The sequence below is a fragment of the Acanthochromis polyacanthus genome, chromosome 20, assembly GCF_021347895.1.
Source record: "Acanthochromis polyacanthus isolate Apoly-LR-REF ecotype Palm Island chromosome 20, KAUST_Apoly_ChrSc, whole genome shotgun sequence".
NCBI classification, from domain to species: Eukaryota; Metazoa; Chordata; class Actinopteri; family Pomacentridae; genus Acanthochromis; species Acanthochromis polyacanthus.
In genome coordinates this window covers 29927168-29940898 of record NC_067132.1, presented here as the reverse complement: position 1 = coordinate 29940898, position 13731 = coordinate 29927168, and the positions used below count along the sequence as shown (strand labels likewise).

The 13731-nt window shown below is 40.1% G+C and overlaps 1 protein-coding gene across 2 annotated transcripts; it reads right to left on the bottom strand.

The window, feature by feature from the left end:
* Nucleotides 1–1907: 1907 nt before the first annotated feature.
* On the bottom strand, nt 1908–12744 carry eif5a (eukaryotic translation initiation factor 5A). Of its 2 annotated transcripts, none has more exons than XM_022204581.2 (5): nt 12629–12744; nt 9025–9211; nt 7311–7415; nt 4279–4410; nt 1908–3151 (listed from the first exon to the last, which is right to left on the bottom strand). In XM_022204581.2, exons 2-5 carry the CDS (start codon nt 9190–9192, stop codon nt 3086–3088), a joined length of 471 nt encoding a protein of 156 aa, XP_022060273.1. In that variant the 5' UTR covers nt 9193–9211; nt 12629–12744; the 3' UTR covers nt 1908–3085. The 2 variants fall into 2 exon arrangements, with proteins under 2 accessions (XP_022060273.1, XP_022060272.1); XM_022204580.2 differs by lacking the exon at nt 12629–12744 and adding an exon at nt 12347–12459.
* Between the last annotated feature and the right edge of the window lie 987 nt (nt 12745–13731).

Here is a 13731-nt window from a genome sequence, read left to right as displayed (position 1 = left end):
TATATATATATATATATGTTGTTTTTCTACTTTGTGAGACCCTTCATTTTTTAAAGATTTAATGTTTTATTTTTATGGCAAAAATAATCTCATTCAGGATGCAAAAAGTTAAAGTTGTATTTGGTGTAATTTTTTTGAATTGTTAAATGTTTTAATAGCTTAGAAACTTCTTTTTCTGCATTTTGGTGAATTTTTAGGCACCCGATACTGATGGAGAAGTTAAAAAAAATGACTTTGGTGGTCCTCGTTCACCAGTATTTTTGAAGGAAAGTTATTTTAGAAGTGCTAAAACCAACGATCATGATCTTAAATTATTTTCTTGTAGCTTATAAAGGTCTGAAGACACTTCCTGCATGTAAAGACGTTTGTTTCTAGTCTTACGAGACGTCGCAACACAACTGTAGATCAGCAACAGGTTCCAACCAAGACAGTTTTATACGGACCATTTTCTCCAGACATGTTTGGTTTTTGACGCTTTTGTTTAGGTATGGAAAACAAGCAAGTGACGGAAGACGATCTAGTCATTTTTCAAAGTAAAACACCCTGCAGACTCCACCAAACACAAAATAAAAGTGGGATTACAGGGCTCCTCGTCTTACGATGGAGTTCCTTTCCTACAGCCCGACAAGTCGATTTTTGCTGCAAGTCACAACTCCATCAGGAGAATCTGACTCAGGCTTGGGAGGCATGAAGAAGGGCAAAAAGTTAGTGAACGAGGCAAAATCCAACATGACAACGTATTGGTCCACTACTTCCTCTAACCAGTTCTGACGTAACTATCAAATGCTGTACGTCATAAACGGAGGAGCCCTGAACTCCCCACAGCTGGAACCACTGCTGTCAAGGATTGAAGTATTTTAACTCTTTTTAGTAACGCTCACACAGGAAGTCCTCGGTTTATGACGTCCTCGATTTACAGCGTTTCACAGTTATGTTGCCAACTCCCATAAATTTAATCAGAAAGTGTCGTTTCATCATTCTGATGTAGAGCATGTGCGATGTTAAACTTTTCATGGGAGCCAGTTGGTGAGCAGATGAATACGTGGTGAAGCAGTGCTACATGAGGAAGACGACTTGGTTTACGTTCACCAGTTGTACAACACAGGATAGAAGATCTGACTTGGGGGGAAAAGGAGCTATAATGTGCCGTAGGAATGGATTTCCGACATACACCCCGTCAAAAGTTTTAGGACACTTTCTCCTTCAAATAAAGTAGAACCCGTCCTACAACTTTTGACAGGGGGTGTATCTACCAAGTTTGGTACACATATGCAGCACATCAGACTGAACAAAAAAGTCAGTGACAGCCACATTCCAAACCCAACAGGAAGTGAGCTATTTTGTGTTGAATGTCAGATTTTGCCCATTTTTAATTTTTTTCTGGAGCGAACTCCTCCTAGGGGGAAACTCCAATTCACCTCTAATTGGGCCAGTACATACAGGAGGCCTTAATGATCCAAAGTTATTAAAATCTTTTTCCAAAGTCAAAGGGCGTGTCCGTGGTGGCCTCTGGAATTTTGATCCTTCGCCATTAAATTTCCAATGCAGTGTAAATGCCCTGAACATGCTCCAATCTGCCTGAAACTTTACATGTATGATCAGAGTCCTGCCCTGATCACATCCATGTGATGAAATACACCCCCTGTCAAAAGTTGTAGGACAGGTTCTACTTTATTTGAATGAGACAGTGTCCTAAAACTTTTGACAGGGGGTGTAAGCTGAGGACTGTGCGTTTTTAGTCTTCACTGCATTTCATATTTTAAGTATCGTTGCTTTTCTTAAAAGAAATTCCTTTACGATTGATCAAATTCTGTCTTTCAGTCCCATCTGTGATATTTTGGACATCTGACCGACTACATTTGGAGACGTCCATAATGTTCGGTTCAGAGACAGAAAACCAGACACCGTTTGCAATTTTTGTCCATTAGTTTCATCGTTTTATTTTGCCATCTCCAGTCAGGTGACAAAGGCCTCGAGTGAACAAAAAAGTTTGCAACTCTACCACCCTCCCCAACCCGATTGAGTCCCTCGAAAAGAAAACACACACCTCACTGCAAACCGCCTCACGCATGCCGGAGGCCCACACCGCTACACACTCTCTCTCTCTCTCTCTCTCTCTCTCTCTCGAAAAAAAAAACGAAACACAACTCTCCTTTTTGTTTTGGGGGATGACGGCCGGGGCGTCCAGCGGGCGAGAGGACCCTCGACGCCCCTCCAACTTCTACACAGACAAGAGACTGGCATCACGAGGGTTAAATCACTGAACTTTGTTTCTGTTCTTCTTGAAAACGGGGGACAAAGTGGTGGGGGGGTGGGGGGGCAAAAAAAAAAGAAAAAAAAACCAATCTCTTTTCTTGGGTTTTTAGAGCTTTGACATGCTGCGGTGGACCTCAAGTGCTCTTAAGTGCTAGCCGACGCCACCACCAATCCCACGGACCTCGTCGCACCCAAAAACCCACTCAGGAACCAGAGGAAAGGCCATGCTGGAAAGCTGTATGGCTGCTAGAAGGACGACCTAAACCACAATTCAGTATCTGCAGGGGACGATCCCTCCCCTCCCGCCGCTTTAACAACTCAAAAACTCCCCTCCCCGCTCCCCTCCCCTCTAAAAGGCTTCAGACCTGCTATATTCAATCTAAAGAATATAAAAAATAATCATAGAAAAGCTGAATCCCCGGTGTCATTTCAACATTCAGGAATGTGAGTGGCAAAACCAACACTTTGAAGGCAAAAATAAGCAGGAATGAGCAACCGATCGCTGGGTGTGGTTTTTTTGAAGTCGTTTTTATATAAAGTAGATTGTTACCAAACAGAACCTCAGTGATCAGGCAGAGGACCACGCAGCGAGCTGCAGTGGAACATTCCCAACAGCAAATGGAAAAGAGAAAAGAAAGTCAAATAAAACGGGGTGGGGACGGGGGTGGGGTGGGGAGGGAAATAAAAAGATCAATGATGAGAGAAATCACAACAGAATGATTTGAGGTTGTCTGTGAAGGCCGACGCTTTGGTGACAGAACCAATGAGAATGCAAAGAGACTGGTTGTGGGTGGTGCTTGTTGCCCGGGCAGCAAAGTCCGTCGTCTCCCTATTTGCTGGCCAGGACCTTGGTAGCGACAGCACATTCCTCCCCCATGGCAGAAATCACGGTGACCTGCAGGCGACACGCAGGGTGCTCGAGTCAATCATGTGAAATTCAACACGGAGCTCCTGCTGCTCTAAATGTGGACGCAGAGCCGCCGGCTTCCAGCGGGGAAACGGTGAAAAAACACAGAAAAAGCTGCAGATACTGTGCTTTTTGGTCAGCTTTTCTTCTTTAAATTGTGTTTGTTGAGGAATCTGATCTACTAAAATGCTGCATAAATAAACTTAAAATCAACATTATCACAGTTACACATGGAAAAATAAACATTTACTGGAGTTCTAACTGTCTGACAGGTGAAAACGTGACAATATTCTACTTAAAAAAGGAATAGAATTGGATGTAATGTTAGCTACTGTGACTGTCAGTTTTTTCTCTTTAAATAGTTTTTGTTGTGACATCTAAATGCTTCATAAATAAACTTAAAATCAACTTTTTCACAGTTAAAACATGTAAAATTAAACAGTTCCCGCAGTTTTAACTGTCTGACGGGTGAAACTGTGACGCTGTTCTAATAAAGAACTTTATTGTGAAAGTTCTCAGCCACATAAATCACACAAACAGATTTTTTAACCTCCAAAATATAAAAGTGATTTATTTGGATGTAATCATGTTTTCTCCTGTCATTTCTGGTCAGCTTTTCTTGTTCAAATTGTGTTTTTTGTGGCGTTTGATCTATAAAAACATTCCATAAATCAACATTACGTACTTAAAATAAACAGTTAAACGTGTAAAATGAAATAATTCCTGGAGTTCTAACTGTCTGACAGGTGAAAATGTGACGATATTCTAATAAAACATCACGTTTACTGTGGTAATTAGCAGCTGCAGCTTTTAAAAACCACATTAAATGAGCAGAAATCCAGATGTTTCTAGCTTAGGACTCATGTTTTCTGATAAAATGTGCTTCAAAGCAGATTTCTTCACTTATAAAACCATTTGGTTCCATTCTGCTTCATTTTTTTCTATAAAAATCAAAGTGCTGCTCATAAATCCTGAGTCACTAGCAGAGAAACAGACTGAAAGAAGATTTGAAAGGTTCGTTTAAAACACTTCAGCTAAAGGAAACCTTCATTAAAAACACTCAGACAGCAGCCAGTTCAGCAGATGATTCATGAATTCTGAAGCAGAAAACTCACCATGAATTCATCGCCCGCCTCAAACTTCGTCTCGATTTCCCTGCCGACGTCGTTGTCGGGGACGCGCAGGTCCTCTCTGATGTCTCCGTTGTCGCTCATCAAAGACATGTAGCTCTCGTTGATGTTGACCAGCTGCAGGAGTAAACAAAAATAAAGACGTTTACACAACAACCTGAGGCTCTCTGCTCCCAAACCCTCCAAATACTGAGTGTTTATCTCTAGTTTAAGACGCGTTATAAGGCCAGAAAATAAAGGAAAAAAAACAGGAAGTGTCTCCAAACTTTCACAAGCTACGAGTCAAAAACCATCTACGATGTTGAGTCGATTTCTACACTTTTAAAATGATTTTTCCTCCAAAAATGCCGGTGAAAAAAAACTGCAAACTCTTCTTTTTTTAAACATATCAGTCCTCTGCATTTCCAGTCCTTTTTTGTGTTTTCTTCGCAGGTTCATTTGATTTTTTAGAGCTTTAAACCTGCCAGGCCTCCTTAGAAAACCACAAAATGAGTAAAGCATTCCATATATTCTGTATTTTTCAGACACAAAAATACAGTTTAGTTTCTTTCCTCCCCACATTAAACAGCTTTCATGTTTCCTAAAAGGTGCAGGAAGTTTCTAAACACAGTAAATATAAATATTTAGGTGCATCTTTCCACCTTTTTACAGAAATACCACCTTCATTCAAATTTTTTCTCAATTAATGGCACAAATTTTTACGGCTGCTGCTTTGATTTTTATGCAATAAAGTAACTAATTTCCACCTCAGACAGAAAGATTTCCTGTTTTTATCAATAAACTGATCATTTGTGCAGCTTTTTCTGTATTTTTTTTTTATCATTTAGCTATAAAAAGAAGCAAAACACTCCATTAATTCTGTATTGCGTGAGCATTTTTTTTAAATTCCTCTCCACATCAAACAGGTTTCATATTTCCTAAAGGTGCAGGAAGTTTCCAAACATGAGCTGGAAAAAAAAACCAACCAAAAAACAGTAAATATCTGAATGTTTCTCCAACAAAGGACACTCACTGATCTTCTTGTGTTTGGGGTTTAAATGTTGGAATTCAGAGCAAAAAACTGAAGCGGAACGCAGCAGATTCACAGTTTGGAGCTCAAACTACACAACAGAACGCAGAAAACAGAAGAAAATCTGAATTTCAGGTTTGATTTAATCACATTAAAGCTGATTCATGAACAAGAAGCTACAGAAAAATGAAGAAATCTGCTTTTATCAGAACATGAATCTAAAACTCAGATTTTTTTCTGTTGAGCTCCAAACTGTGAACCTGCTTCAGTTTTTTGCTCTGAACTCCAACATTTAAAGCCCAAACACAAGAAGATAAAGCAGCGAGTGTCGTTTGTTGGAGAAACATTCAGACATTTACTGCGTTTGGGAGCATTTGGAACGTTTCCACTCATGTTTGGAAACTTTCTGTACCTTTATGAAACTTGTTTGATGTGGAGAGAAAACAAAAAACCTGTACACGTTATGAAGAATTAATCAAATGTTTTGCTTCACTTTATAGTTATACAGTCAAAAAAATACAGAAAAAGCTGCACAAATGCTCAGTTTATGACGATAAAAACAGGAAATCTTAATGTCAGAGGTGGAAACTTGTTATTCTTTTGCATAAAAATCAAAGTAGCAGCCAGAACTCCTGATCCATTAGTAGAAAAACAGACTGAAAGTTGGTGAAAGAAGACTTTGGAGATGAAAAGGTTCCTTTAAAACACTTCAGCTAAAGGAAACCTTCATAAATCTGCATTAAAAACACTCAGATGGCAGCGCGTTAAGCAGAAAATCCATGAAGGCCTGAATATTATTTACTGGCGTTTCTCCTTGTCTGTTGTTGAGCTCCAGCAGATCAATAGTTCACCTGCTGACTCATGTTTGCCGTTTATCTTCTTTCATAAAAAGACTCAAACAGGAAACACGAGTCGATTGAAGCTGAAAGTCTCTCGGGCGTGACGTTGGCGGGTATTTAAGGAAGAACTGCAGGCAGCTCTGAGAATCTAAAAGTCCAGAAACACGTCTGATCCTGCTCCTGGAACCACATTTTACGATTTAGAATCAGCTAAGCTAACGGGTTAGCATATGAAGGCTGCAGCAGCTCAGGAGGAGAAAATTTATCAGAAGAACAAACGTCAACAAGAGCTCACACCAAAAAGTTTATTCCAAACCAGGGGTGTCAAACATGCGGCCCGCGGTCCAAAACCGGCCCTCCAGAGGGTCCAATCCGGCCGTTCGTCACTTTGTGTTATGCTTTATTCATTGTTTTGTGCCGCTTCGTCTCGTGTTTTTGTCGTTTTGTGTTTCCTTGCCGTCTCGCTTGTGTTTCGTCGTATTTTTGGTTTTTCATTTTTTGTCTTATTTCGTCGCTTTGCCTCATTTTTGTAATGTTTTGTCTTGTTTTTGTTGTTTTCTTTTTGTCTGACTTGTCATTTTGTCTCATTTTTGTCATTGTGTGTTTTGCATTATTCAGTGTTCTGTGTTGTTTCACGCTTTTGTCTTTTTTTTTGTCTTGTTTCAGTTTTTTCCATGTTTTGTCGCTTTGTAACTTTTGTCTGATTTTGTCTTTTGTTTTGCGTTTCCTTTTTGTCTCATTTGTGTTTTTGGTGATTTTTAACGCTTTAATCTGCACCTTTAGTTGCTAAATTAGCATCTTTAAAAAAAGACACTTGAGGACGATATTTTCAGCTATTTTTCACAATTTTCTAACCTTTACAGACCAAACAACCAATCTAATCAGGAGAACGATTGATAATTGTGACAAGCGTCCACTAGCCGATGAGCTTTCCGTTTTACCTCGCCTCTCTGAGCCGGTTAAAACTAAACCAAGTCCAGGTCTGGGGAACATTTTCAGCTGCTGTGAGTCACTATTTGAGGCAATAACTGGAAAGAAACACGTCGTCACCGTTTCCGTTGCTGAGTTTTTGAAACAAACTGCAGCACATGATGGCGGTCACATCTGGCTTCTAACCGAGTTACCGGCCGAGCGCTTCTCACTGCAAAGTTCCAGAGATGTTTGCGTACCTGATAGTCTATCCTCTTGATGGAGGGAACATCCATGTTGTGGGTGGAGGGGCACATATCTTCATACTTCTTGTTGGTGAAGATATCGATGCCGACCAGGTTGACCTGCAGGGAAATGAAAGAAAAATGACATGAAACCGACGGCAACATGCGATTAAAGGCAGCAAATCTACCACCAGTGAGGCGTTTGGGTACAAAATCTGTTGTTAAAACGGAACTTTAGCCATTTTAATGTGCTAAATGAGTACGTAAATACCAGGTAGAGAGGGATTCTAAGAGGAGAAAGTGCAGTATTTTGCAATTTTTGCACATTTTCATACACAAAATAAGCGCTGACGGCTTCAAAAAGGCCTTTATCTCTCAGTTTTTTCCCCCACATTTACTGTGGTGACCAAAGTACACATGGTGTTTGAAGAAAAAGATAAGACTGCAGAAAAACTTGGACCAGGCAGCTGTGAAACCCGAGATCTGAGCTTCACATCTCTGCCAGAGGACGTTGGGTTTGTTCCCCTCAGAAAGACCCGTTTAAAACTCACACAGGAAAAACCCGTCAAATATCTGACACTTTTTATTTTTACAGAATATGTCTGAGCATTGAAAAACCTTCTTTTCTTTTAGGGTAAGTTTTTATAATTCAGATTTAACCCTGGTGTCGCCCTGCAGTTCAAACTGACCCGTTTTAAAGCTTGAAAATGTGGGAAAAAAAATGATATTTTCACAGTGAAGTGTCTCATGTTCATATTTTTGGGAAATTTTTGGTGGGAAAAAAAGAAATTTAAAAGAAAATGTTTCTTTAATAACATTCACAAAAAATCTATCAAAATCCAGCGAAATTTGCTGGATTTTGGTTGATTTTTTGCGAATGTTCTTCAAGAAAATAGAAGTTTTACTGAGGTATATATAATAATACTAGATATTTTAAGGATTTCTTTAAAAAGATTTTTATTCATTTGTTGAAAATATTTGCCAAATTTGGGGGATTTTTTTAAACAAAACTTTAAGGGAAACTTTTAAGGAATTATTGGAATTTTCTTCCTGAAAGTTTAGCAAATTTTCAGAAATTCGGGGAATTTTTTCCTGAATTTTTGGATTTTGTTCAGACAAGGAAACAAGATATTTTGGTGGCAGCAAACGAGGACATCAGGAGTGTTGCTTTTGTTACCATTCCATTCAAATATTTAAGTTGTCTTTAATACTTTTGAAGAAATTGTGATATTTATATTTCTACTCTACGCTCTTTATCACTGCTGACAGCATACAGGAGGTGATGAAGTGCACAAACTTTGAAGAAAAGAGTGGAAAAATGTCAACAAAACGGACACTGACATTCTTCTATGGTAAATATTATGATTATAACTATATTGTTGTCCACTGTTGTTCACTGTATGCTGTAACATGGGAAATTTCCCCTGACATGGGGAGTAATAAAAGATTATCTTATCTTCTACTGCTGTTCTGTCTCTTTTTCAATCATTGAAATGTTCAATCCATTATAAAGAGAAAAATAAACATGCGTCAAACAAACTCATTCTTGTGTGGACTAAAGTAACACAAACAATAATATAAATGATTATTCTCAACCAAAATGGTATAAAATCCCACTGATTCCAGTCAGGGTCATTGTCACCTACTTATGGGAGAGTGTAGGGTCCACTCATAAAGACACTTCACTGATTCCTAACTTATGAAGCCGAGTATCGGAGGACGAGTCTACCTTGGCATGTCCGTGCTTGCCGGTCTTGGAGGTGGACATCTCCACGATTTTGCAGGGACGTCCCTTCAGCACCACGTAGCCGTTCTTGCGCAGGGCGGAGCACTGCATGGGGTAGGTGGCGGAGGCGCCAGACTCGCCAGTCTGGAAGTCAAGATCGGGATCTGCCATGGTGCGATGGGTCGGGGCGCTGCAGAGACAGTCAGACGTCAACAAACCGGCCTCAAAGTCTTAGGAAAAGTCACAAAAATGAAGACCATGCTCTACTCCTGTTCATTCCAGACACTACACCGTTTTCACGAGAATTCCTGAAAAACAACCTATACTTCTCAGCTAAATCCTAAATGACTCCAAAATTGTCCAAAATGATTTGAAACCTGGACAAAATTAGCTGAAAATGTGTCCAAGAGAACTCACAGTTCATACCTACGGCCCCAGAAATCAACAGGTTCAAAATTGGTTCCAAACTGTGCAAAACGACTTGAAAGTTGAACACAAGTGCTTGAAATATCTCTGGATAGTTAAAACGGTTCGAGAATTGTTCAAAATGTGTTACAAGACTTGTCCCATAGGACGAGAAAACTGCTTGAAATGACATGAACTTGCCCAAAGTTAATTGACCAACAGGACTCACAATTTGTCGGAGAGGAGCCAAAACTGTACAGTTAGAATTTTTCTAAAATAAGTTCAAAATAGTTAGAAACTGCCCAAAACTGGTTTCACACTGTTCAAAAGGACCTAATACTGGCCAAAATACATGAAAACTGTCCAAAATGATAGAATTTGATTAAAATTTTCCAACTACAGCTACATACTGTCAAAAAATTTGTCCAAGGGATAGAGAAACGTTCCAGAATGACTTGAAACTCGGATTGGTTGTTTGGTTTCAGAACTGTTAAAAACTGTAGTTTAACTAAAAAAAAAATCTAAAGCCTCTACAGTTTTTAACAGTTTTGAAACCAAACAACCAATCCGTTGAATCCTCAACATATAATCTACGATGAAAACAGCGGGTCGCAGGTTTGTCAAACCCTCCAGCAAAATCCACCAATAACACCTAAATCCCTCCCAAGTCCACAGTTTTAATGTTTTTATCAGTTCTGACTCTGAATTTAGCTTATTGCACATTTTACCAAGTCCCAAAGTGAGTGCTGCTACTTTTCATATCAGGATATTTGGATAAAAAAAAGTAAAGTTTACTCGTCATTGTGCAAATTCAGTTCAGTCAGACGTCGTGTCCCGAAGAGATAATCTGCCAAAACCTAAATTTTCTTGAATAAAAACATCTCCAGTGCTTTTATTGAGTCAAACACCCATTCGTATGATAAAATTTTACCTTTTAAGTTCCAGTTAAGTCAATAATTGTGACTAAAGTTTCTAGTTAATAACCAGACATGACATTTACATTACAGGTTAAATATGTTGAAGCTGTATGTGTCTCATACTTGGTCTATATTTGGAAACTAGGCCGTAATTAATCCTACCAGCTTCTACTTTTTTATGATTTTTTACCTCTCATCTCACCTACTGCAACCTGGATGACTAAGAATCAACACAAACACAGTAATTGATGAGTTTTATGCATAAATTATAGCAATAATCTCTATTGCAGTTAATCTGTGAGCTATAATCGTTCAAATATAACCCCGATGAATGAGAAAGTTGTCCAGAATCCACAGAAATGTCTTCAAATTTCCCATTTTGTTCGACCAAAACCGCGAAAGATATTCACTTTAATACCAAATAAAGCAGATTGTGGTTAGAGGAACAAATTAGTCATTTCTTGCTTAAAAATTATCATCAGGAGGAAATCAAACCTACGTAGAGCCAAGAAATCTTTGCATATCGTATTTACACAATTACTTAAGCGACAGACGTGAGGCCGGTGAAACAAGTTCTGAGATTTAACGAGGATTAGTGAGGGATGCCAACGTAAAGACGAGTAAAAGGTGACAGCTCATGTCAGCGATGGACACAAGAAAGCCAATTTGAAGTTTTACAGTGCATTAATTGTGTTTTAAGGCTATTTTAACAGGGAAAAACACCTGGATGAGTTGTAATTTAGGTCAGAAAGCAGGTAAAGTGACAGACAATCTGTGTAACCCTCATATAATCATCTGTGTATACTACAGACCTGCAACAAGCAGCAAAGTCACATTTTAGCTTATTTAAAGTGCATTATTTTGAATTTAAAAGCGATTTTAACAGCTAAAAACATCTAGATTGGTTACAGTTTAGGGCACAGAGCAGGCAACGTGACACAGATTGTTTATGGTTGTTTGACCCACATATAAAATATCTACCTACAATAAAATGGGCGTCAGAGCCTTAACAAGCACAGCCACATTTTGGCTGATTTAAAGTGCATTATTTTGAATTTAGAAGCTATTTCAACAGGTAAAGACATCTAGATTGGTTGAAATTTGGGTCACTGAGTAGGTAAAGTGACATATATATATATAATCTGCTGAACCCACATATAATCAGCTAAATACAATATAGAACTGTAACAAGCGGCACAGTCACTTTCTGGCTGCATTATTTTGAATTTAGAAGCTACTTTAACAGTTAAAAACACCTGAATTGGTTGTAGATTGGCTCAGAAAGCAGTAAAAAAGTGCCACAGATGATTTGTTTATGGCTGTCTGACCCACATATGATCAGATAGGTACAGTACAGAGCAGTGACAGGCAGATCGGTGGGTTTTTGGCAGACCTCCGGGCTCCTCCGGTGTGAATAATAAATAGAAACGTGGAGGCTCGGACCGACCGGCCGCTCCAACACGAGGCTGGGCGGCTGCGACACTCCACATCCCCCCGTCTGTTTTTATCCTAACCGCCGCGTTTGATAGCAAAACACCGCTTCAAACCGAGCTAACGTCACATAACCGTTAAATTACCAGACAAAACGGGCTCCCTGTGCGGATTAACGGGCTAATTTTCTACACATTAGCTTCAACATGTTAGCCGGCCTCGCGCTCACCGGAGCGGCAGTTTACGGTTGGACTTGGCGATAACGCGACACTCGTTAAAATTAGCCGAAGTTAGTGCGGATGTTTCGGTTTAAAACGACACGTCGGCTATATTTAGATCGTCTAACGGTACCGGGAGGTCTCTGACAGGCCAACCGGGGCTGCCGCCGCTCCACAAATACCGCTATGCGACTGCTAATGCGATGCTTGCGGCTAACCGTGCTAGCCGTCCATTCAGCTCCGTCCAGCTACAAAGATTGACGCTCGGTCGACAGCGGGCGGTGAACGGGCCGTTATTTCGCCCCGATCGTCAACACAAAGTGGTCGGGCGACGAGTGCGGGGCCGATTTTTACCGGGCACCGATGCTAGCACGGAGGATGACAAGCGACTTCCACCGACCGCGCCGCCGAAGGCCGCATGTCCCTTTGATTGAGCCTGATACTCCGAACATGGACCCCCACACCCTGCCCGGCCGCCGAGCACATCCACCGGGAAACCACACAACTACTTCTCCCGCCCGTCAAACCGACACACGGCTACTTTAGTACCTCTCAAGTCGCAATCCACGCACTTAAAAACCGATAAAGTCCTCCGTTTATCCCCCGAGGCAGAAACACGCGCCATGCCACACTTACCTTCCAAGAAAAAGAGGACCGAGAGTGCGCAGGCGCAGCCAACTTTACTGCAGCAGCGTAGAGGAAGCAGGAGGGGGCGGGGGCGTTTATGTGTTCCGGGAGGCAGAAAAGGATGCCAGGTCCGAGGCCAACATGGCAACCTGGCCACAGCCACACAAACCGTACAGGGATGCCAGGTTGGAGGCGGACATGGCAACCCGGCACCGACCGAAGACATCACTCTGTGTCCGTTCAGGCTTTTGTTTCCGTCTTTTGGCTGTGGGTTCTGGATCACTCCGGCATTTTGAAGCATTTAAGGAAATTTTGACTCAGATTGAAGAATTTTCGATTTTTTTATTTTTTATTTTTACAAATTCTGGACAGTATCAGAAAAAAATGAACAATTGCTTACTCTTTTTGGACAAATTTAAAGTCATTCTGAACATTAAAATAATAATAATAAAAATGTAAGTTTGCACAAATTTTAACTCAATTTGAATATTAACTTTTTAAAAATTTTATTTTGGACACTTTGATGTCATCTTAAAAACATTTTTATCTAATCCTGGGCAGTGTTTGAGTCATGTTGGACAGCTTAACTATCTGAACAAGTCTTAAGTAATTTGGGACATTTATTTTTAAATTTGAACTTTTTTCCGATTTCTAGCGACTTTCCAAAGCGTCCTAGCAACTTTTTTTGTCAAAAGGAACTCGCCACAAATCTAGTGACTTTTTCTGCCGTTTTGGAGACTGACAGGAAAACTGGGATCATTCTGCAGTTACTGTCCTTAACAAGCAGCAGGTGCTGCTGTGAGCTTCTCCCCTTCCCAAAGCACAGGCTGTCAGTCCAGTAACCCCGCAGCAGTCCCAGTGTCTGATTAGAGGAAATATCCCTCTGCGGCCAGATGGCAGGTGAATCGTGCATATTTTTGCATATTTCACAACTATTCGCATACTTTGCAACTTTCCGCAATTTCCCCGCATAAAATGGCATAAAAAACCCGCATATTTATTCGCATTATCAAGGATTTTTGTCGGCGTTTTTCTGGAGGGTCTATTTAACTATCTGAACAAGTTTGAAGTCATTTTGGAGCATTTTTAATTATTTTAAATCTTTTTTTTTT